The 22,522-nt window shown below is 40.4% G+C and overlaps 1 protein-coding gene across 1 annotated transcript; it reads right to left on the reverse strand.

The window, feature by feature from the left end:
* Positions 1–1,505: 1,505 nt before the first annotated feature.
* On the reverse strand, positions 1,506–22,293 carry PCOLCE2 (procollagen C-endopeptidase enhancer 2; the record flags this gene model as incomplete). The annotated part of the gene is made up of 9 exons (XM_079539611.1): positions 1,506–1,642; positions 3,200–3,367; positions 4,755–4,838; positions 7,000–7,154; positions 11,164–11,300; positions 12,464–12,588; positions 13,713–13,968; positions 21,425–21,533; positions 22,205–22,293. The coding sequence occupies 9 exons, from the start codon at positions 22,291–22,293 to the stop codon at positions 1,506–1,508; spliced, it is 1,260 nt and encodes a 419-aa protein (XP_079395737.1).
* Positions 22,294–22,522: the final 229 nt, after the last annotated feature.

Consider the following 22,522-nt stretch of genomic DNA (forward strand, 5'->3'; position numbering starts at 1 on the left):
GGAGAACAATCAATGTATGAAGTCCCTTAATTTGGATAAGAACTGATACTGGAAAACAAGGCCTAAAACTGCAATTTGAAAATTACAGAATTGCACCTGGTTTGTAAATAAATGTTATTTCTACAGTGAAATGCTGTTTGGTTCAGTCAGTAAGTCAAAATCTTAGTCTGTAGAATGTGGTTACAGCCCTGCTGAGCTGTTTGACATCAGCTGCCAGCACAGCTTTTTTGTACAGTTGAGCCTCCCTGCAATTCTTTTGTCTTCTGCCTAGCTAGCCATTAAATCTTCACAACGGATGCTGCTGCGTTAGCAAGCTGCACCATGGCAGTACCTCTTGGCATTTCATGTGAGAGTCAGTAATTGAAGGAGAATGGCAATCCCTGTTGCCCTAATTAAATAAGCAGTGAATGCTTCTAATAGGGACTGTATTTCATTGCAGTTTCCTCTACGTGGTCACAGATTATCAAAAGAACTCTATCATATTTACACACAAGGAAAACAAGTACTTAAATGGATCCATGATTCTGTTCCCTTTCATTTTTTTAGTTTCTTGTTTTACCCAATTTGATCAAACTGTTCAATTTCTCAGTATTAATCTTTACCTATAATCTGTTTTTATTCCTTTTTTTGGTTATTCAGCCTTTCATTTTCAGAATAAGATCTGACTCTATACAACAGAAAATGTGACAAATTTCTCTAGACGTACATTCTGCTATTTGCACTAGTGGTGTCAGACTGAGTATTGCTGTGTTGTCTTTTCTTTCACAGTGGAGACAAAAATTGAAACTATTTGCATGTGTATTTTACTGCTGCTGAATTAATTACTTCTGTCCTCTTCCATGATTACCTTACAGAATTTAATAGTGACATTACTTATGACCATGCTATACTAAGTAAAGCATGGTACTGTTGAACAGTTGAAAAGTAAATGCAGGTTCTAGTCAGATCAGTGATTCACCGGCTGCCATGGAAGAAAATTCAGTCCCTTAATCATCAAGAAGGTACAGTGTCAGTCATACTATGCAAGACCCAGAACATCAAAAACACGTAAGTAATAAAAAAACGACTTCAATGTTTAGCCTGCCCTACTTTACACATAATGAACAACTAGTTGGTTTATGATTTAATCTTAAAATATTTTATTAAGCACAGATAATAATGCAAGAATTTATGTAATAAAACAAGAGAAAAAAGCAGTGTTAAATGAGTTACTATAAATATTGCACTTAAAATTCTTATTTTACATATATACGCCTTAAAAAATGGACAATTATAAATTAACCAAATTACAAATTTGGTGTGTTTCAGATCAGAAGGTTGTGCTGCAGATCTTCAACTTTAAGATTTAGGATTTGTAATTTTGTGTCAGGACTGTGCTTTGGTGGCTGGGATGGGAGAAGTGTGGAAAGGGTGACCACGGTCTTAGTGTTTGTGGTTGTGTTTTCATGACTTAAACTAAGTGAAAATTATTTTCCAAGAGAAATGATAGAATGCAGATGCAGAATTTAGTTATAACATGTTTTGTTTTTCAAGGCATTCAGGATCTTTTGGTTCTTAGTCTTAAAACTCATGACAAAGCTGTTCGGAAAGATCTTGCCTCTGCCGTCTTCTTCTACCTGGCCCATGATGATGTAGTTCAAACCTACAAAAGAGAGTTTGATATTACAGAACAGACCTTTAAGACATAGTTGGGTGAGCAGAGTTATCTGTGGTTTATATTCTGTTGCCAATGTCTTTACTGTGCTTTCTTTCCTACCCAAGGCATATATATACTTCCTTATCCATTTTGTACTTACGCAACGAACTACAATTACATAAAAATCAAACAGGTCCATGGCTAAATACATACCTACTGTATGGCTAAATACATTGCAGATGTTTTTCAGATTCATTTGACAGTCTGTATTTAATAAACATTAGAAATGCAGAATAAACACTGGATCAATTAATTACTAACATCTGGAGATGTTAATTATTAATGATTAATTTTTGGATATTTTCTCATACACTCAGCTTGTAGTATAATGCTCTTTAGTCTTTTCATGCCTTTTTCCTTCTTCAAGGGCATAAATACAGTCCAGGAATATAGAGTGGCAGTCAGGTAAGCAAGGTGGGCTTGGCGTGTGATAAGCCCTGACTTTGAAGCAATCAGATGGATTTGAGTGTTTGCGTGGCTGAGAAGAGTTAGAGATCTGCAAGGCCTCAGACAGGAAAGAGTCACGTTGTAGGGGGTTAAACAGAAATGTAGAAAGTTTAGATATTATGTAATGGCTATTAAATAATTCAGAGGTAGAATATTTAGGTAGAGAAACTGAAGTGTGTGGTTTGGACCCAATCTGCCTAAAAGGAGACAATTTGTTCCAAGGATACTCTTCTTCCTCCCAGACGGATGTCTGATTTCTGAAGAAACAAAGGTAAAAGCAAAAGCAAGTTTCTGACAAGGATGCTCACTTTGATACTGCCCACTTAGAAGTAATATACTTAAGTATCAGCAGCAACAGGGTCTTTTTGGATGCTTATTAAATTATTTTGACTGTTTTTTGCTATGGCTCTATGTTCTCCTGTTCTACCTGTGTACTCAGGAAGCAGACCTGACTACTATTTCATTTCTTGCTTAGTTACTTTAATGAGAGAGTATATTTCTTACAATATGATGTAAGTAGCCTTTGTTATAGTTAACTGGAAATCTTTGTTCCACTCCATATAGCAGTTTGATAGCTGTAGAAATACTAGCTCTTTGCAGATGTAGAATAGGTAAAGGGATACAGGAAGAGAAGCAGCAGAAGTAGTTACATTTTTATGTGCTGTCACATACTGTTCTTTCAAGTTTAGCGTGATTTTGTTTTTCCACTCTGAATAACTGCATGCAATCCAAAATATATACATGCAAAAACAAAATAGAACCAAGTTTCATCTAGGCGAGCAAAATCAGATTTTACTTTATATCACATGAGCTTCTAAAACATCTTTTCAAAGTCCCTTGATCTAAGAAAGCCTAATACTTTATTGCATTCTTAAATTTTATTTATATAAGCCTCTAAGTTTTTTGTATTTTAAATTGATTCCATGTAATACAAGTAGCTGATTATCGAATCAGTTACTGTAAATTTTACTGATATTTGTGGTTGTATTTCAAACTGCAGTTCTCAAAACTGTTGTCTTTTACAAAAACACAAAGCAGTTATTTGGCTGTACTCACCTCTTCTGATGAGAGGACATTGCTTACATACTACAATAATCTTAGCACTCATATTCTTTCCTGCTTGTTGTATCGCTAAGTTTCCCTCCTTGTATACATTAATGATTGATATTGTTGCATGCAAGCTTCCAGCCCGTGTTGTTGTTGAGATTACAGTTCCAGTTATTACTAGAAGAAATCACATTTGATGCATTTTAATTATTTTTTACAATTTGATGGACCACAGAAACAAGCATATTTGCTCTTAAAAATGATGCAAACAATACTGGAAAGGTGGGTGTCATCAGCAATTTGGCAAGAGGTGAGAAGGAAAGTGATTTTTATTACTCCAGTGCCAAGGGAGAAAAAACAAGTTTCGTATAGTGGCAGTGACTGTCAGCCACAACAGCTGAGGTGTGGTCAGTAAGATTTTTCTTCCTGCTTGTTCTGACATGGGGCAAGCCTGTACTGGTTGTGTATTAAACAAGGCTGGTGGTCAAGAGTGGTGAGGAGTTGGTGCTGCAGTGTCTGCATTCTGCATCAGGGTGCAGTCACAACCCTAAACTGTTTTTCTAGCAAAATGATGTAAAGCTGCCCCTGCTTTCCTGAAACAGCAGACTACCTCCAATCTCATGGGTTTAGTTATAAAATTAGAGAGAATTAGATTATTAAGTTGTGAGAGAATTGTATGGGAACTGTTGATAATGGCCTGAACCTCTGATTGACCACCTGCGGCATGCAATGAGTCAGCAGTGGGAGCACAGCTGAAGGCAATTCACCTGTGATACCAGAAGGGGTGGAGCCTGACTGCACCTCTCTGAGATCCCATTTAAGTGCTGACTGCCACTAAGGAAGGATCTCTTTCTGGAGAGAGATCCAGTTTATTGCGAGCCTACAGCACCGGTGAGCATTTTTCATTTATCTTTCTGCCACGGTAATCCTACTTAGCCTCACCTCTGTACGCATATTGTTTCTCCACCTGCTGATTGTACAGGGGATTAAGCTGTTCCATCAAAGATGGTATAAGGTAATAAAGGTTATAAAGGGTCAGAGAAGCTCCCAGTATTAATTTGGGAAATGCCTCTGACACATAAGAAATTATGTGACAATGCCATCCAAATATAGAGAAGGTTGTTTGCTGTATCAGTGATTTGAGCATGGAAAGCAGTGCTTTTAAGCTTCCACGCTTTCTGACGTCTTAAAAATGTTTTGGGAATCTGTAGGCTGAATTGTGAAATAGCCAGCAGCTATGGCATAAAATGTGGCATAAAATTCCCTGATGACAGACAAATGAGATGACTACAGTAATTGAATCAGTATTTCCTATCGGAAGCTGACCTATATTTAGTGATGTGATTTTTAGAGCAAATATATCTGTTCAGTCATAATGCAGTGCCTCTTTTGGGATTATTTCCAGTGTTTTGATGATAGGCATACTAATGTCAAATACACGTGTAAGAGGATGTAAAAATATCACCGATATATTAAGGATCATTCGTAACTACATCTGGTAAAACTCCCAGCAGTGTATACATTTCCAAGCAACAATTAATTAAAAAGAAACAAACTTTCTTACCAAAGTTGCTTGAACAATAATTGCTTTCTAGAGTCCCACTCCTCTTACATTTTTGCTGGCACAGGGCAACTGTAGGTTTTGAAACTTTGAAGAACAAAGAAGAAATTAAAAGATATTTTCAAACAAATGCAAGTAGCATGCTTAAAAACATATACATGTTACATATACCAGTAGATCTGGTAATACAATAATAATGTGTCCCCTTTTTCTGACATCACCTCCACTTCTTTCCATGCATTTCAGCTACGTTGTACATTAATGGCATTATACAGTGGGATTTCTTACAGAACATTCACATTTGATTGTAGTGTGGTCTTAAATGTGCAAGTTGTTAGTGTTGTTGCCTATTGCTCTGGAGCCATAGTAGTCCATTAAAGTCTTATGATATTATGGTAATGCTTACTTCAGAGAAAGCAGGTAGATTTATATCTGAAATTACTGTACTGTGATGAAAGAGAGCAGAGTTCAAATTCCTACCTTTTTTCTACATTTTTTACATTGCTTCGTGATATGTTCTGTATAATTTTGAAAGACGGCATTTTGAAACACAATAGAATGTGTGAAGAATTTAATATTGGAGGCAACAGCTGCTTCACACTGACTTACATTTCCTTTCTGAAGCTGAGTGCTTTGTTTAAAAGACAAGTAAATACATTCCCCCCTCTCTCCTGCTTACCACTGGAGTGGACGTTAACAGTCTCTGCACTATATTCAGATTGTTCAAATTATTGGTAAGTTTGAGATGAGAGATGGAGAGATTAGAACAATAATAAACCCAGACAACTTATATAAATGCATTTATTTAAAAATCAACAAAAATGCCCTAAAATAGTTGTGAAGAATATCTTTGCTTTATTTTTCTCTAGAAAGAAGTATTTTGCAGAAATCTTACTCAGCCTATTCTTTCTGAAAAAGCTTCTGGCCAATTTTCCAACCAGTTCTTATTTATATTTCTACTTATCTGCTAATGGTATAAATTGGTTCAAAAATAAGATTTCTAAAATTCAAATGAATGATGCTGAAATTTTGTCTTCAGTGCAGGTCCACAATTGTTAGATCTTCATATTTGCTATTCTGCCTTTTGAATCTCAAGTTTAATACTTGAACCACGCTTAGTGATGTGGGATTTTTGTTGTTTTTGTTTTGTTTCATCTTAATGGGGTCTTCATTTGGTATTCGATAGGCCTCTGTAGAAAGGCTGCAGTGTGAGACAGGGGACAGCCTGGATTAACTGAGACCAAGTGTTGGAAGGAACAACTTTATGAAGTGCTTTATAACGAAAAAAATCTGAATTATTTATTACCAAACTGTCAGTTCCATCAGGATGATTTGCAGTTCACTGTGATTTCATTTTTATACTGCTTTTTAAAATCTATTTTAAATATTTCTCAGTATTTAAACACCGCAGTTTCTTTGTTTTCTTCTGGAAAGCCATTACTGTCCTGACTTCTGACGTGTTTTAAATACAAATTAGGTTGTGATGCCAAACATCATGAATAATTTGGTTTTGTGCTATAACTGTATCTTAAACCTCTCATTCAGGTTATGGAAACTTTAAGACTTTATCCCTTCAGAACCTCAGTAATGAGGTAGTTTTGGCAAGGCCTTCAGAGAAATCCTCCTTTGATCTTTCATATGTGCTGTTTCATCTTAAATATAAAAGGAGATTATTTTTAGTCTGACATATTTTGTTATAAATTTCTGCCCCTGCACATTTTTGAATAAACACCATTTTGAGAGAAGAGGGTCTGTTGGTAGGACGCTCAGAAAACGTGAAGAGGGCTCAGATGGTTTAAATAGCAATGTTGCTTTATCTTAATAACTAAATGAAGAGAAATATGGCCAAACATTTACAAATTGGCTTGTCTGGAAGAACTTTTTTTTTAAATAAAATTATTTATTGAAATATGTGGACCTTCCTATAAAAAAAAAAAAGTAATTGCTCATTGTTCTGAGGAATTTGGTAAAAGGTGTTTGCTCATCAGCTGTCAAAATGCTGAGAAGAGATGATAATATTCTCTTATCTGAAGTAACTGTTACAGTGAACCAGAGAGATTTCCTGTTAATAATATTAAGTAGATTCTACATGCTCTCCTGAGTATATTAATTTTTAATTAATTCCTTCAACATTTTAAGCACTAACAAACCACAAAACTGAATTTAATATGCTTCACGTTACATTTTTCTAACCCTCTCTTTCTGGAATAAATCAGTTTTACAATCAAATAAAGCCAAAAAAACTTACCTGATGTAGCAGGGATTGTTGTGGTAGTAGGTGGAACTGTAGTTGTGGGTAACTTTTTTGGTCTAAATTTATAATGGCCAATAAAACCATCAGCTGTTAAACTTAAATCAGATAAAAACTGAATGAACAACTCATTTCTCTCAGATACAATAGGCCTGGGATGGAAAAACAAAATAATTTTTATTAGATTTAATGTCAAAACCAAAAAAAAACATGAATAGCATTCTTACACAAAAGAAAAGAGATTGTGCTTTGAGTTTATTTCTGATGTGAATGCAATATCTGCCCCTACTGCTAGAGTACATGCTCCTTTTGCTAGCATGTCTGACCCTGATGCTGTGACTGTGAAACTCATTGTTGAATCATGAAAACCTCTGATTCCTGAGAGTTATGTCAGTATAAATATCTTCAAATTCTTCTGTGTGACTTCATTGCGGACTTCACTTCTGGAATTTCATTCCGTGGGGACAGGTTAATACAGTGAGAAAATATGTTAAAGGAATCCTCAGCATGTAGCAGAGTTGAGTAAATGTTTTTGGGTTTCAGTTCGTTTTTGTTTAATGGAAAGTGTATTATGTATTTGGAAGGTCTGACGGAAATGAATTTGATGTGGAACTCTGAAATTCTTCAGTAAAACCACTAAAAAGATTTTGGGTTGCTACTTCTGTGTGTGGCTGTATTTTGCCAGAGATTGGATTTTTATTATATTATATTGGAGGCCTTACAGAGCTAGTGGTGTTATTCTGTTAGGATTTGAAATGTCATTAACAAGTGCTTGTCAGCGTATTAGTTTTTAGTTCATAAACTGTAGTACCTGCTGTGATGCTAGCTAACTCTGGATGTAGGCTTTGAAGACTTCCACTAGAGAAAATTGTATGGCATGCAACTCCAGCAAAGGAGCACAACGCTCATTCTTCTAAGCATGATTGATTAATATCTGTTAATGCCAGTGTTTCCAAGCAAGACCACATTTTGTTTGGAAAAAAGAAAACAGAATAAAGAGGCAGATAGAACTTGAGAGAAGAAAGTGGAAAATGGTTGTAAGATGTATTTTCACTCAAATGACTGTCTTGCTTCCTTCCGGAATTTGTGTTAGTGTTCATGAGCTTCAGGCAGAAGTTCTTCAAAACTTTCCATAACACTTTCTAACTTTATAAAAATTTATGATTAACTCCTTTTTTTTTTCCCATTTCCTTTTCAGCAAGTATTACAGAAGTCAGATTCAGCCCCTAGCAAGCTGACACAAAAGTGCATAATTATCTGAAATTCTGTAGATTTACTGTTACTGTGGTAAATGAACAGTGTAATTTTCTTACCACAGCACTGATAAAGGCTTTGGTATTAGGAGGGCACTTATCAGCTGTAGGAAAACTTTGGTCCACTTGCTGAATACTAGATACAAAAAGCCAAACAATCTGAAAAATTTGACCCGTGTATTTTTTTAAGTATCTTTTTTAATCTAAAGTGCTGGTTTTGTTGCTGTTTGTTTGTTTGTTTTTTTTTTTTCTCCTAATAAAATGTTATTACACATACTATTCATTTATATTTCATACTAATTGTAATTAGGAATCAGGTATGTGGTTACATTGTATGCTAGCTGCTCTACGATTGGATCTGGGTTCATCTCTGTAACCATCAAGTAAGTTCAAGGTATTCACTTTATTCATACTTAAGTATGCTGTTTCTGTTACAGAATGCCATGTTACATCATTTGTAACCGTTCGTTAGTGAATTTCAACTTGCATAATTGCTGTGTTAGATAGGCAGCTAATATTCTTTATAGAAGGCTTCCTTCATTATTCAGTTTACACAACATGGTTTGCTTTTCTTTTGCTACAGGAGTTTGGTCCATACTGTTTTTCTGGTAAACTATGCTGAGCATTTTGCAGCTAGTGGAAAACCCCCAGGAGACACACTTGATCCTCACTGATTACATAAGTTGTCTATATATTACTCAGCAAGGGAAAGTGACCGTGTTGAAGCTCTGTATTGGATCAGGTTAGTAAGCAGTCCTAAAATTGGCTGTCAGTACACTTCTGACATTCTGTAACAGGAAATCTCATCTCTAAGCTATGTGGCCTGGGTCTGAGCCCAGACTTCTGCCCTTATTTGCCTGTTGCATACTAAAGTCCAAGTCCATACTAAAATGTCTATGTCGTGAATCCCACTAGAACTTTGGCAGACCAGTGTACAGCTTTGACCTGCTTTGGGGATAGATACTGAGCCACAGCTGAGAGGTGGTTTAGGAAGCTACTTCTGGCTACCTCTCAGGGATTAACTGGCACTTCTTTCTTCTGCTCTGCCTTGTCAGCCAAGATCAGATCCCAATGGTTCAAAATGTACTTGTGCAGCTGGCCTAGGTCTTAGTTGGAAAGAAGCAACTACATTCCAGGGGCTGGAGGCCACCAGCTTCATTTTTAAGGGGTTTTGTTCACTGCTGCCTTCTGAGAATCAAGGGAAGGATAAGATCTTGTGGAGTTCAGTTCTTACCTGAGTTGGGAAAAGTCTGCAATGTCACAACTTACATACAGTGAAGCTAGACTCTGTGCTCTTGTCTTGTGGACTTCTTAATACTAACTGCCTTGCACAGTCTTCCTCCATCTCACAGCTTTTCTGTTGGAGGCAATATGGAAAGATAGTTCTACTTCTACTAGTGAAGTCCTTCCTGCAAACAAGGAAGTGATTGTAACTGCAGCTAACACTTAGTCTCTTGCATTGTTTTAAAGGCTTGAAGTAGCTAGCACCTAAAGAACATTCTTCCAGTAGCACTGTAATGTCAGTATCTTCTCATATTTCAGTATTTAACTGAACTACAAGAAGGCTGCACTGAACTTCAGCCTCAAAAGATGCATCTTTTCCAAAGGGAAACTTACGAAAGTTTAACACCAAAAGCTGAAGGTGGCTGAAGGAAACTGAAGAATATATTTCAGGTGCACCCCTACTTACCCTTAATTAAACCCTTACCAAATTTCTAATAAATTTTTGTAAGGCTAAGCTTACTCTATTTCTTTATTTCTAGGACTGTCCTGCTATTAGGTAATGATCAAAAATAGCAAGAGAGAGTGAAGCTGTTGCATAGAGAAGAAAAGTCTGTAAGAGTTTTGCACGATGTCTGCCTAACCTCTTGTCTCCAGAGGATATACTGTGTAACCTTAAAAAAAACATCCAACCAAAACTACAAAAACCTCACAGTAAATCTCAGCCCAGCACACTGTCCCTAGAAAGGCTGAGGCATGTACCTCCTTCCCCTATCTCAGTTGCTCTTGGGATTCAAACTAGCTGTCACTTCTGAGACTTAATTCTATTCACGTGCTTACATTAGTTTTACTAGCTCGTATATTCTCTTCATTCTGTAAAGCTGCTCCTTTTTAAATAGCTTAATGGAAGAGGTATGATGTGGAGGAAAAAAACTAAAAATTACTAGCCTCGTGCAAGAAATGTATACACTTCTTAAATAATTATGATCTACTATTGCCAGATCTGTTTATATACTGATGGTGCTTCTGTCTATGTTAGGGGGTGTTCAATGGGGGGAGGCAGAGCCAGAGGGATGATGTTGGGGGTATTTTGGGTGAGATGACAGTTTGAATGGATTGGGGTTATTTTTTCTGAGTGTGGCATCAGCAATTTGGCAACTAAGCTGGTTGAAGCCTATGGTGGTACCCAACATGTTCATGTGTCATGAAGGGCACTGCTCAGCACAAGTGGACGAGCTGGTGAGCAGCCATGGAATGAGCAGAAGTGCGTGGCAGAGGGTAGAATGAAACGGAGTAAAGAGACAAGAGACTGGGGAAGTCAGTTGGATCTTTGCAGTTTGATATCTGTAATCAAAACACAGTAATGCTAGTATTCAGTTAGCGTTAATGCTGGTATTATATGTACATGCTAATACCAATAGCATTAAAAAGGGTATAATTAGAGAGTGCTCAGATGAGGCTTGAGAGACGGGACAGAACTTGGATTGGAAACAAGGATAGTCACTGACACATGAGGGAAAAGGAAAAACCTGGGGAGAGATGGATATTATTGAGCAACTTCTAGAAATGCAACTGAAGGTAGAAAATGACTTATTAAGGAAAAAATAAAAATCAAAAACCAAGTATAGAACTGTAAGCAAAGCAATACATAGTGCTGTGAAGCTCATAATTGTAGAAAGTTACTTACGCTGGTGGACTGTCTCCACAATACTTCCCAATTCTTTTAGCATCATTGATTTCCCCACCATTAAACACAGCAACATAGTCATATCTGCAGTAGTTGTCTCTCTCCACATCAAACTTCTCAAACTTTAATTCTATTAGCTGCAGGGAAAAAAGTGCAAGTAATTTAGTAAGACTTTGATAACCAAAATTTGTTAGTGCTTCTTACACTAAATGGCCTCTTCAGATGGGCTACTGATTCATTTTTGCTGTCTATAATGGTGAATTATTCAATCCACCTAATATGGGTTTGATATTTTAATCCATGTAGATTCTCTCCAGTAGAGAAATAGTTCAAAATATGACCTTAAAATTCTACAAAGTATTTTGATCTCGATTTTTATTTTGGAGATGATGGTCATGAACGGTAATTAAGAGTAGTTCTCTTTACACAAAGAGGAATATAAGAACCTGGAGATAGTTAAGAAAAGCAACCTACCAGTGGGCTTGGTGACCAAGATTTCTGACTTTGTGCCAAGTTAAAGAGCAGATTGCTCAGCAACAACCAGAAAATGTTAAGCTAGAATGAAGATGAGCTCTACAGCATAGGGAACAACACTTTATATCCATGTTTGGCTCAGTGGCAAACACACCCTTTATCTCTTCTGCTCTCAGCTCTATTTAGGCCTTAACACAATGGAAACTTGCACTCTGAAGGCATCTGGCTAACTAAGTGTGTTATGAGATGAAGCCTTCAAAATATAAAACAAGACAAAATTAATGAAACATATATTGAAGATCCTCGTGTAAGGCTCATCTGAATATATTCCCTGTGTTGTGAGCTGAATCAAGAACAATTTCTGCTTTTACTAAGCTGAACCAGCTCTGCTTGGTTACCTCAATAACAAACTGAAGTTGAAAATGCTACAAATAATGTTAGACTTAAGCTGAACATTCACCACCATCATTATCGTGTTAAGTCCTGAGATGATCACTTCCCCTGACTTATTTTGCATGATGGTTTGTTGATTAACAAAATCGTCTTTGAAAGATCTTCTCTAAAGGCCTCACCAGTCATAGACGCTCTAGAAGCTGAATACAGGGGAATTTACCTGCGCACAAGAGGGTGTTTGGTGCTTCTTGTGTTCTCTCAGCTGCCCCACGTCACGTAAGGTGAGTGCAGCTGAAGTGCATCTGCGCCTGCACTCTGCTCATCTCCCTGACTTCAAGCTTCAGCCAGGTGGTATTTTTACCACGAGTGCAGCCTGAGTGGCACCTCTGTGTGTGGCTGCTGGGGAGGGAGGTGGGGTAAGGCAGTGCGTTACCTGGTTCTTGGGGGCCACGATGTGCCAGGAGCACGTGACGCCTGCTGGGTAGTCCCGCTCTGGCCAGTTGGGTGTTTGGAAGGAGCCGGAAGGCTTCTCCAGCCGTCCCCCGCAGTACTGGTCACCTGGAAGTACAGCACACTGCGTGGTATGATGTGGGTGATGGGCTGACCGTGCTGTGCTGTGCGCCAGTGCCCAGGTGCTGCTGGGGTCTCGGGGGGATCTGTGAGGAGAGGCCGGGCTGCGCCATGCTGGGCACTGCTGCTCCAGCAGCCCCAGTGCTGTACATCCAGGCCCAGCAGCATGCTGGCAGCTCCTCAGAGAACATACCACGAAAAAGGGCATAAAACACCAGAGATAGAGAAGAGAAAGACAGGGGAAGGGAGAAGCAGCCCTGTGAAGCAGCAGGAGGAGCCGTGTGGAGCTGGAGGCGTTCCCTGAGCTGTGCCCTGGAGCGCCCACCACACGCAGCTGCATTCCTCTGTGTCTGCTCCTCAGGTCACAGACCTGCACCAGGTATGTAATCCTTATTTGTAATAGGATTATGAGTCTTCATAAAAGTGATTTCATCATGTCATGGTTGTCTCTATATTCTCCTTTGTCCCGGTAGCAAAAGCCTTCAAGTGGTTGGCCTGTCAACCAAGTTGGTTGGCAGGCCAAGAGCACAGTGACACGTCCTCCCTGTCATCTCCAAGCAAAAACTGATGCCTTTGACTACAGTTGTCCCTAATACATTTTTCTTTCTTGTTTTTTTAAACATAGAAGTTTAGAACCCCCAATGTTGTGTTGCACAGCACTGTAGCCACCTGAATTGCTCCGTGAAAAAAAATGCCCTCTCCTTTCCTTTGCAGCCACTTGCTTTATGTATTAGAAGTGACAGTGGCTGTGTTACCCATCTGCTCTCTCCACATCAGTCCAGAGATCAGGGCCAACTCCTATACTCTTGTGGAACTGTTTTCCACTTTTCTGTGCTGAATTTTATCTGCCATTTTACTGACAAGCTATTACCATATTGCTGCTAGATGCAGCCCTTCTGCAACTCTTGGAGTACAGTCAGTTCTCTTCTTTACCACTTCGATTAACTAGTTGTTATGAGTAAGCAATTGTACTCTGCTGTTTGCTAAGCAAGTTAGTTAATGAATACACTGATCACCACAATTCCTAATGCCTCTGAAACCGCATCTTAAGTGTTAGTGTAGCTCTCCATAAAGTTAAATTTGTCTTCAGCACATATGTAACTGTTGGTTACCTCTTTCATGTGGTTCTGCTGCAGAAAACTTTGCAATGAATCCACTTCCTGCAGTATTAGCGTCTGAAGTCATCTGCACCAGCATTTTATTGCTGCTGGATACAAGGGCACCTGGTTTCACTGTACCACAGAACCTTCCGATGCGCTGTCCGTTGGTGTGGCCGCTGTATATATCCACAAAATCGTATCGACACAAATTGTCACTTTCCAGGTCTAAGTATCTAAAAGAAAGAACCACCACTTTTCCTTCGGGAACCTGTAGAGAGAGAGAGAGAGAGAGGAGGGAGACAGAGATCTTGAGGTGTGACTGACAGCACATACCTACCTGATCTGTGTACGTGAATATTTTCACATCCTTCTCCTCTTGCCTATTAAGTTCTTTTTGCCAACTATACCCCAAACAATGGTTTTTAACATCTTATTGGGCCAATTGTAAAAATAAAGCTCTGGCCATCTCAGCTGCCATTATCTTCCTCCCAATGCACAGTACCCAGATGCTCGTAGCTGGTTGCATGCCATCACCTCCCAGTTCAGTATGGCAGGTTTCACTTAGTCCTGCTGAAAGTACGTGCTCAGCCAGGTGGCTCCCTGTCACCAAGGGAGGCTAGGGGGTGAAACGAACGGGGGTACTTTCCTTTAAATATGGAACAAGCCATTTATAATTCTGAGGAAATGAAATGGCTGCTCTTATGTTGCTGATTGGTCATATGGTTTCATAGGGTTTTATTTATTTATTTGCATAACTTACTTATACAGCTAATGCTGAACAACCTTAATATCAGCTATTGGACTGGGTTCATTCAGCTTGAAGGCTGCACTTCCATTTGGAAAGCATGTATAAAACTATAAAGAGTTCCAAAGAACCATTAGCGGGTGCCCTCAATACATGAAAGTTTTGTTTTCTGAAGCATTTGAGAAAACATAAGACAGAGTACATCTCTTATGTCTGTATCTGTGGGCATTGTGAAAGAGGGAAGAGTACTGACAAGGATGTAAATTAACAGAGGGTAGTAGCTTTCAAGGAGGGGAACGTTCCTTAGGGTAGAGTTGCAAGCTTTTAAGAGCATAAGCAGCACACTGAGAAGTGTAAACTATTCTAACAAGCGCTCAGTACTACTTGAGAGGACAAAAAGAAGAAAAACTATTTTAAAGCATAGAGGGACCTCAGATAGGCAGAATGTGATGATCTTTGCTCAATTTGTAGTCCGCTAGAGTGGTTACCAATTAAAATAATTGCAGCTGTCTGGGACACTGCTGTTTTCTGCTTTAAATACATAACACACACTTAATATATCTGCAGTAAGTCCGTATTTACACCACTCCATTTAAGAGCTTGTGAATTTTTTCCTTCCTTAAGAGTGACTCATTTTCAAAAACACCAGTTTGAGATAAACTGGACCTAAACTGTTTCTATATGAAATTGTCAAACAGTCTTTGAGTTCTCTCAGTTGTTAAAAATGCTTTTTCAGATGGAAGAGCATAGATGGAAATGAGTTCTTAATCCACAGAAGAGACTAATAAAAGCAGCAATAACCAAATGTAATGAAAAAAATGTGCTGCTTATATATTAAGGTTACTTGTTTCTGTAGCTACTTTCATGTCCAGTGCCAGTACTGATCCTGCAGGGCAGACTTTGCACAAGCTGATCACATCTGCCCAGGGTACACATATATGCTGGCTGATCAGCCCTGCTGCATTCACCTTGTTGTATAGAATTTACTGTCAGAATACGTTCTTTTAATCCTTGTTCAAAGTTCTCTCCAAAAATGCATTCAGCTCTCCTGTGCTGACGCATGTTATTACTACTACTACTAGTACATCAAAACCACAGAGCTCATCTAATCTTACCCAGAAATTCCAAAGCACAATGACTATGTTTTAGAAAACTTTAAGGTCAAATGTTAGGTTTAGCTCTCGTGCTACTGAAATGAGCAAGCCCTGTACAGGAAAATAACCCACATGTGTATTTATTCAGCATGAGGCCAATACAGATGTGGGGACATTTTGTAAGAATTTCTGTGAAAGCAATATGACTCCTTGAGTTGCTGATCTCGTAACTAAACCTCTCGTTATTGCTTTCACTTGTCTCCTGGTCTGGATCACTGAGAGGCATTAAGGCATGTATCATTTTAACAGAGAAAAGTCTAAGAGGAATGTGAGATTCATGTCAGAAGAACAGATGTTATTTACAGTTATCCTACAGACTCTGTGTGACTAAAGAAAAATGCTGGCTGTAAATTTAGTCAGATAAAGTCAGATTTAGGCAGTTAAATAAAAGCATCCTCTTTTCAGAAGTAGTAAACAGCTGTACATAAAATAATGTGTGCTCTTCTGGTGTTGCTTGTTGTTTTTAATTTTATCCTGGTACAACAAGAACCAGGTGACCTTTCAAAGGCACCATGTTCTAATTTTACACAGGCTAAGCTCTTTGTCCAGCATTTCCCACTACATACTTTCAATGTCTTGCAGTTTTGCTACAACTTACTCATCTTTAATGAGTTTCCCCTTTTCCTTCCGTTGTTTCTGATAGTTGAGCTGCTCCATCATATTAGAGAAAGTATTTTTGTCAGTGCTTATCAGATTTTCCCAACTTTCTCAGCTTCATTTTCTTTTTTGAAGACACCTGGTCCCTTCAGGAGCTTGGAAAAGGAAGCTGAAATGTGGAAGCTGGCTGATTTTGGGGTAAGGAAGAGGATTTTTGCTTTTCCGCAGCGCTCACGCATTTCCCTAGGCTTCCCACTCCCTTGTGCTGCCCCAGGTGGGGCATTGAGAACCAGCACATACGGCTGATCAGTGACTGAGAGGGTGGAGGATGGCAAAGCAGCCCGACTGAATTGCCAGCCTGCCATTCACTCCAGTCTTGGGTTTTCTGTTTCGTGGTAAGGGGAATTCTATGCACTGTTATATGCTTCCTTCTTTCTTCACCACTGCCTGTGTTATACTGTACTTCATGACATTGTGTATTTTGTAACAGTTTTTATTGTCCCTAGCTTTCAATCTACTTGATCTTGGCCAAGACTGTTCCTCATATTTGTACTCAGCCCTGTGGTCATGAATGTTTAACAAGAAGCCTATGCATACCTTAGTTGTCAGAACAATCCTTGCACACATTTAGCCAAATTTGAGAAGAAGAGTTGTTTACAGTTATGTGAACTGGGTTCCTTAATAACAGGTACTACTTTCTGTCATTATGTTATATATTAATGTCATTACTTTATATATTACTGCCATTACTTATTAAAATAATATTTGCCATTATTCACAAAAACAACAAATGTGTTCTACCATGCTGAAGGAATTACAAGTTTGTGGGCTGACCAGATGACACACGAGTGCAGATGATGGCAGTTCCACATTCTGGCAACAGCCACACCAGCTTGCAGCTACTCCCAAGGAATCCCACCCTGAATACATGCATTTTTGGAAAACAATACTTTTCTTTAATTTCTACCATTTCCTTTTCAAAATGTTGAAATCCAACATGTTAAAATCTGCCAATGTTTATCCTTGGACATTTCAAATATTGCTCCATGAAAAACCCAGGGGAGAAAGTAGAGGCCAACATGACTCAGTTTTGTTGGAGACACATCCGAGCCTGATGCAGTGTGAAGATGGGATACCTCAGGGGAGGAACTGGAAGGAATTGTAGCTCTGCTCACATGAAAGATAAAGAAGTCAAAGGAAGAATATGACGTGATGCTTCCCTTGCAGGGTGTGCCTTATTATTCTGTTTTATCTGCCCAACTGGTATCTTGCAATGGCAGAGCCACAGCTTCTGCTCCTCCTTATCATACTGAGGGTGACTGACCCTTACCTGCCCTTTATTTCACTTATGTGACTCTCTGAACTTCTTTAGGATCAGATATTATGGTACTGAACTCCTGTGAAGGATGCTGCTTCTTTTCATGAATTTGCATTATTCCCATTGAAAGCTGAAGGAGAAGAGTGCTCCCTCAATTTTGGGGAAGAGCTGTTCCAGAGCATAATTTTCATAAATCATCCATGTAGGATATTAACCTCTTGGAATGAGCATGATTATCTTATGTATACAACCTACCACAAAATAGGATCACTAGATCTTTTTCGGTTATCGTTTATTGCAGGTATTTAATGTTAATTAAAATTTACTTACATTTAAAGTAATGAAGCTACTTTCCTGTTGTTGTTCTCACTGAAAAAAAGAGCTTTTTCATCATTATGCCTCTTCCAGTTTGTATGGAGAATTCCCAAATCATCTCACTTTCCAAATTATTTGTTTCAGTTTATTTGCTTTGGAAATAATCATTTGTTGGTGAAAAATCCTGAAATACTAACTTTCTGAGGAAATATTTTGGCTGATTTTTAAGCCTATACTGTAAATGTTTAATAGCAACATACCGATTGTATGTTATGCCATAGCAGTCCCAGGTAGACGTGAAAAAACATATCAGCTATTTTCAAGCTAAACACATTAGTTGTCTCGACCAAGAAGGAATGTGACAGATACTTGGAATGACATCCCAGGATGAGCCACAGTTTGAGCCCAGTCTCTTGTTCCCTAGCTCCATCCTCTTCAGCCAGAAAGAACGAATCAAGAAATTCCTATCAGTTTGCTCTCCCTGGCAAGCCACCAGATTCTGTTAAACTGTTCATTTGCAATCCATGCAACCATGAGGAAAGACTTTCTCTACAGGAAGCGGCACATCTATATGGGAAAACGAAGGGCAGATTCCCAAGCTCCCTGATAAGCAAAATTTTCTGACTCTTGTTGTCAGCCAATCTGCCGGGACAGCTCCTGAACCTACAAAAACATAACCTTACGTAACTCTGACAGTCTGCGGTATTAGTTTTGCACGTAAAATGGCGAGACTTTTAAAAGAACTGCAGTCTGCCAGAAAAACACAGGATAGTGATCCGGCTTGTTGGACTGCGTGACACATTTATGTGAGGTGATAGCCAGGAAGGATTACAGAGCATTAAAAGTAAACGTATGTGACATTTTAGATAAAGCTATATACGTTACTATAGGAAAGGAAATAGCTGTACAAATTACTTCTTAGCAAAGCCAACTGAAAGCTGCAAGGTAGTCTGCCAAAGTTGTAATAGAACCACAAGCATGTGCTGAACACTTCTTAGAGCTCTTAGAATAGAGGAGCTGTTTTCTTTAGCCAGCTGAAAAAGTCCCAGTCTCTTGAACTAACAGAACCATAATTGAGTTAGAGAGACTCTTCTAGCTCCAGCAAACCAGTTGGAAGGATTTCAGCTGATACACTGCTACATTGCTTTATTTGTATTACCCATGCATTTTCCGAACCTGCTTGCTTCTAAAGAACGAATTAGCTGTCAATGCCTCGCTGGGGATTTTCTCTCTAGGTGATGAGATCCTGTAGTTGAGAAAACACAATGTTGTGCCTCTTGAGCCCCAGATGAAAAGCAATCTTTGTCTCTCCCAGCCTTGCAGATTGGCCTGATCCTGCACCAGACAGTGGGTTTCAGGAAGATGCTCACTGCCTTTGAGTAAAATGGACAGGCAAGAGCCTCACTCACCTTCCAAGATAAGATGGTAAATGAAGAAGCTTAACAGAGTAACTGCGGCATACGAATTTCTTCATGGCAGTGAAACTTGCTTTTTTCTTTGGGTGTTTCTGTAAACTATTTCAAGTCTCAGCGTATCTGGTGAAAGGAATTTGTTGTTTAAACTCCAGTAAACCAGATCCTTGAGTGTACCGCTTTCCTTTAGTTTGGTAAATCACTCTTTTTACAGACTGAGACTGCACAGTTTGATAGGCCTTCCCTAAATCCTCCCTGCACTTCCAAAAGACAGGGTGTTCTGCACAATTCCTGGGGAAAAATCTGCTTGGCAGAGTGAACAGTGTCTAATTGGAGTTGCATGAGGTGGGGGCACGGGGAAGCCTCAGCTACTGCAGTCATGCAGCCCTTCTCTGACCTTGGGTGAGCTACAGAGGGCAGGACAACATCAGCCAGAAGAGCAGGGGCAAATGGCAGCAGAGCTGCAAAGTAAGGATGAGGATGGTGTTGAAATGTCAGGAGCCATTGATTTCCCTCCCATGCTCAACAAAGCCCAAGTGCAGATAGCTCTGCTATAGCTTTGTGGTAAGGCTGCTCACACCTGTAAGGCTAACCTGGGTGCTCACATCTTGTTGGCAACCGCAGCTTTAAGTCTGCCATGAAACCATGCTGTGAACTCATTAGATACAACCAACCGTCCTCACGTTACTTCCAACAGATGCAGAATGGCAGCTCCAGGGAGCTGCTTTACACTCTGCGTTTACACTCTGAAAGTTTTAATGGTAACAAAAATGATGCTCTTGTCATCAAGATGGCTATCCTTCAGGTTCAGCGCTGGACTTTTGAACATCTAATACCGATTTATGTTGGTAAACTAACTTGGATTATTTTTCCTTCTATTTAAGGCATGTGCCTATGACCCCAAATGGAATTGGCATTTGCTGTTCAGATGGCAAGGTGGGCCGTGCTGAGATCCCAGCCTCCTCAGACAGCAGGAAGCAAATCTATTTGCAAGCATACATCTCACACTGTACTCGTCTGGATAATGCCCTTCATGGATTGAAGGTAACCTTTAACTCGGCCCTAATAATTAGGCAGCATGAAGGTGCAGAAAGCAGCTGTTGCAGCTTCACAGCCTTCAGACCTTCAGTCCTTCAGACACAATGTTTAAAATTACATCACTCATTGGTACAAGAGTTGTTTCAACCAAACACTGTAAACAGATCAATGCCTCCTGCTTTGCGTCAGCATCTCTATAGTAGCAGGAGACAATTACCCTGTAACATCCTGTTCGGCTGCCATCACCAGCCCATAGTGCAGGCTTTGAACTAACGCCGTCTTTAATGCTCCCTTCAACACAAAGACCACTTTGTTAAATACTGCTTTTCCTTCTGCAGAGTCCATACCCTAGGACTGAATGCCAGAGGAGCTCTTAGCGAGCGGTGCATAAAATGATGGAAGGGGAATTTGGTGGGCAAATGTGGAAGGCTCCATTTGTACTGATGTGAGGAAAAGGAAAGTTGTTTGTTCGGATCTCTTTTTCTGAGTTGTGAGTTAGGACACATCCAGCAGTGGACTGTTCAGGCCTTGTTGCCTAATGGTGTCTGTGAGTACAGTGCCTCTGCACTAAAGCTTCATCTCGGCATCAAAATATCAAGTCACACCCTATGCTTTTCCATGGCCATCGGTAAACATAACAACACCTCCTTTTTGCTTTGCAGTGTGACATAGTCCAGTTGTCCTTCCTGGCAAAACAGCTTTACTATGAACACACTACAAGCAAACCTATTCATGCTGTTTTCATTTCTGCTTGAAACTTCTGCATCTCCTTGCCAATTAATTTTGCTTTTCATGATATTTTATGTTGCCTACCCCTCAAAGCTTTGCTTTTACTATTCTGGTCTAACTGCTGATTTCTGTGCTGATGAGAACTGTAGAGGTTTGCTCTAAGGGGGTTGATTTTAAAACAGTTAAGACATATCTATGAAAGCCAGTGAAATTTTGATCCAACCATAGACAAGGTCTGTTCTTTACTGTACTCTTTAGCCACTCTTATCATATATATCAGAGCTATCCTAAAGAGCTCTAGATAGTTGAGCTGTGCTGAGTTCCTAGCTCACTACTGCACAGATTTCCTGCCCCCTATGAACCACTGGCATTAACAGCAGTTCATTGCCTGACTTTGTGAGATTAGAAGTTCTTACCGTGATCTTCCAGGTACATTTGCTGTTTGGAGGGTAGACTCCCGGAAATCCTTCACTCCCAATGAACCCCGACTCTCCCGATACAACTCCTCCACATGTAAATGTAGGCCTGAGGATAACAGGAAAAACAGCACTTCATTTTTAACTATACTTCATTTATTGTTTGTATAATAAGAAAGGGGTGCTGATAGTCTGAATTCTTAAACCAAAGCTGGAATATTTAAAATTCTCAATAACTTCAGGCAAACTTTTCATTGCCTGATGCCAGCAGGGACACTGTGTACAGTGCAACAGCCTTGACGAGTACCTTTCGTCATGTTCTACTGTGCAAGGTGGTGGTGGAGATGCATTGTAGAAAATCGCTATTCTAATTATTAAGGATTATTAACAAGTCTTTTGATAATAAAATAAAGTACTAATTCTCATCTGTCCCACCCCGCAACGCTCTGAACTCAGCCATGTAACAAAGCAGCTCTCTGGCAGTTTCCTATAGCTCGAGGCCGCCAACCGCCCGCACGCAGCTCGTGAGGCTCAGCCGGGCCGGGCGGCTGTTCCAGCGCTGCAGGCGGCAGCGCGTTCGGTAGCGCTAGGCACCCCGCGCCGCTGCCGCCGAGGACACGGCTGAGCTGCGCACGTGGGGACGGACGGAGCCGCGCCGATGGCGCCGCTCTCGCACGGGGCCGTTCCGCGCAGGAGCCCGGCACGCCCGCGGCTCTCGGCGGAGCCTGGGCCGAGCGGGGCGAGGCGGGCGGGGATGGGTCGGCCCGGGCCGGGCGGTACCTGGGCGGCGGGGCGGCGGGGCGCGCCCTCGGCAGCAGCAGCAACAGCGGCAGCAGCAGCGGCAGCGACCGCGGGGCGGCGAGCGGCATCCTCGGGCGGCGGCGGCGGCGGCTGGGGCCGGGCTGGGGTAGGGCTTCTGCGGCTGCCGCCCGCTCTTCCCGTGCGCCGCGACCGGGGAGGAGGCAAAGGCGTCCGCGGCCCTCCGCCCCCGGGGCAGGGCAGGGCAGGGCAGGGGCCGTGCCGGGCAGGACCACGCGCCCGCCCTCCTTCCGCGGGGCGCGGTCGCTGCCGGCTCTCCCCTCGGGGCCGCTGCCCGGC

The sequence above is a fragment of the Tetrao urogallus genome, assembly GCF_951394365.1.
Source record: "Tetrao urogallus genome assembly, chromosome: 9".
In the NCBI taxonomy this organism is placed as follows: Eukaryota; Metazoa; Chordata; class Aves; order Galliformes; family Phasianidae; genus Tetrao; species Tetrao urogallus.